This window comes from Eimeria mitis, genomic scaffold (genome assembly GCF_000499745.2).
Source record: "Eimeria mitis Houghton genomic scaffold, Emh_scaff3617, whole genome shotgun sequence".
Classification (NCBI taxonomy): domain Eukaryota; phylum Apicomplexa; class Conoidasida; order Eucoccidiorida; family Eimeriidae; genus Eimeria; species Eimeria mitis.
Window position 1 is genome coordinate 3,585 of NW_013571960.1, and position 2,409 is coordinate 5,993.

Consider the following 2,409-nt stretch of genomic DNA (forward strand, 5'->3'; position numbering starts at 1 on the left):
TTTCAACTCATCAGGATCAGCTAGCCGCAGCAACTCTCTTTTGCTGCTGTCGGGGACGGTGGGGTCCGTCAGCAGCACGAGAGCATTCACAGCTAGGCTGCCGCCAGCTAGGCGGTTGCTGCGCCGCACCTTCCTGCTGCTGCTGCTGCTGCTGCTGCTGCTGCTGCTGCTGCTGCTGCTGCTGGTTTCTGCGTCAGGAGAGTCGAAACGACGCCGAGAGCGCCAACGGCTAGAACGACGAACTCCTGCTGCTGCTGCTGCTGCTGCTGCTGCTGCTGCTGAGGATGAGGAGCGAGTGGAGACACCCCCGCTGCAGTCTGTGTCGCTGCTGCTGCTGGTGCTGCTGCTGCTGCTGCTGCTGCTGCTGCTGCTGCTGCTGCTGCAGGAAGAAGAAGAAGAAGCAAGACGCATGCGCCGCTGCCGCCGCGGAGACAAAAACTCTGCCCCCCACTGGCTGTCTCTGGGGTCCTCCTGGCTGACGGAGCTGCTGCAGCTGTATGAGCGTTGAAACCTGCTGCTGCTGCTGCTGCTGCTGCTGCTGCTGCTGCTGCTGCTGCTGCTGTGAGAGGGGGAGGAGCCCTCAGCTTCTGCTGCAGAGGGGCCCCCACGTAAACGCCGCCCAGTGGATGAGGAGGATGCTCGGTTGCTGCGAGCAGCAGCAGCAGCTGCTGCTGCTGCTGCTGCTCTTTGCATGCGACCTCTACCTCTTGCTGCTGCTGCTGCTGCTGCTGCTGCTGAATCATCATCATCATATTCTGCTGCAGCACGAGCAAAAGGTGACCTTGCGTGTCCTCTGAGCGTGGCAAAGCCAGCAATCCTCTGCATCTGCTGCTGCTGCTGCATCTGCTGCTGCTGCTGCTGCTGCTGCTGCTGCTGCTGCTGCTGCATGCGTCCCCAGCCCATCTCCAGAGGAGAACGCACCAGCAGCGGGGCCTCGCGAGCAGCAGCAACAGCACGAGCATACTCCCGCAGCACCAAAATATTTCCGCTCGGCGTGCAGCGCTGCGCGTCCCACAGAGCTCGCTGCACACAACAGCAGCAGCAGCAGCAGCAGCAGCAGCAGCAGCAGCAGCAGCAGCAGAAAGGGAAAGAGCAGGAAGAATATGTGAAAGAAGATATGCAAATGTTGAGGAAAAGGGATGGAAGCAGCAGCAACAGCAGCAGCAGAAGCAGAAGCAAATGGAAAGAAGTGAGGGCAGCAGCAGCAGCAGCAGCAGCAACAGCAGCAGCAGCAGCAGCAGCAACACACCTGCTGCAGCCTGTGCATGAGGAGAATAGCATATCGGCGGTGTGGCTCTGAGACAGCGACATCACCAAAGCCTTCATACAGAGACGGCCTGCCCCCTGCTGCTGCTGCCGCTGCTGCTGCTGCTGCTGCTGGTGCTGCTGCTGCTGCTTGCTGCTGCGTCGCAGCACGAGCAGCAAAAAGCTGCTGCCGCTGTGCTGCTGCAGCAAGAGCTCGTAGTCCCTGCGGCAGTGTACTTATCTGTTCATCTTGTATTGCTGCTGCTGCTGCTGCTGGTGCTGCTGCTGCTGCTGTTGGTGCTGCTGCTGCTGATGCTGCTGCTGTTGCTGCTGCTAGCCGCAGCAGCTGCTGCACCAAAGACAAACGGAGAGCAGCAGCATCAGCAGGAAGATGCACCCACAGCCGCCGCAGCCGCTCAGACCTACACCACCACGTCTCCAGTACTTCTGCTGCAGCACACACACACAAACATACTGCTGCTGCTGCTGCTGCTGCTGCTGCTGCTGCTGTTGCTGCTGCTGCTGCTGCTGCTGCTGCTGCTGCTGCTGGTGCTGCTGTTGCTGCTGTTGCTGCTGGTGCTGGGTGTCTGTCTGTACAGTGCGTCTCACCGGGTACAGCCAAGGCAAGATCACTGTTGCTGCTGCTATTGCTGCTGCTGCTGCTGCTGCTGCTGCTGCTGGTGCTGGTGCGTGTGGGGGCCCTTTCACAGGGGGCCCCACAAACGAAGCATTTGGTGCATGCATTGGGTGGTGGGCAGCAGCGGCAGGTTAAGAGTCGAACAAAAGTAGCAGTTTTCCTTCTGCTGCTGCTGCTGCTGCTGCTGCTGCTGCTGCTGCTGCTGCTGCAGCTGCTGGTGCATGCACCGCACAGCCGCCTGCATGCAGCATACAGCTGCGCGTTGGCGCAACCAAAAGACAGAGAGGGGACAGCAGGGGGCGGGGGCTGCAGATGAAAGGGATAGGTTCTTGCTGCTGCATCGAGGAGACAACCACGAGGAAGCAGAGACAAACAAATACCGCTGCTGCTGTCGATCAATACACCCTGGGGTGTATAGGCAGCTCGCGTCATCTCTGTTGATAAAAACTGCTCAGGAAATGTTGCTGCACTCGCAGCGCTCACGCCTGCAGAAAACATTTGTATATATATATATATATATATATATA

The 2,409-nt window shown here is 59.2% G+C and overlaps 1 protein-coding gene across 1 annotated transcript in view; it reads right to left on the reverse strand.

Moving 5' to 3' along the window:
* Positions 1-1,989, reverse strand: part of EMH_0067860 (uncharacterized protein) — a gene marked incomplete at both ends in the record, with an annotated part of 5,208 nt that extends 3,219 nt beyond the window's left edge. Inside the window, 3 exons of the mRNA XM_013498672.1 lie at positions 8-1,023; positions 1,250-1,594; positions 1,672-1,989. Of these exons, the coding sequence (XP_013354126.1) occupies positions 8-1,023; positions 1,250-1,594; positions 1,672-1,989 (1,679 nt within the window). The remainder of the gene's footprint in view (positions 1-7; positions 1,024-1,249; positions 1,595-1,671) is intronic.
* Positions 1,990-2,409: the final 420 nt, after the last annotated feature.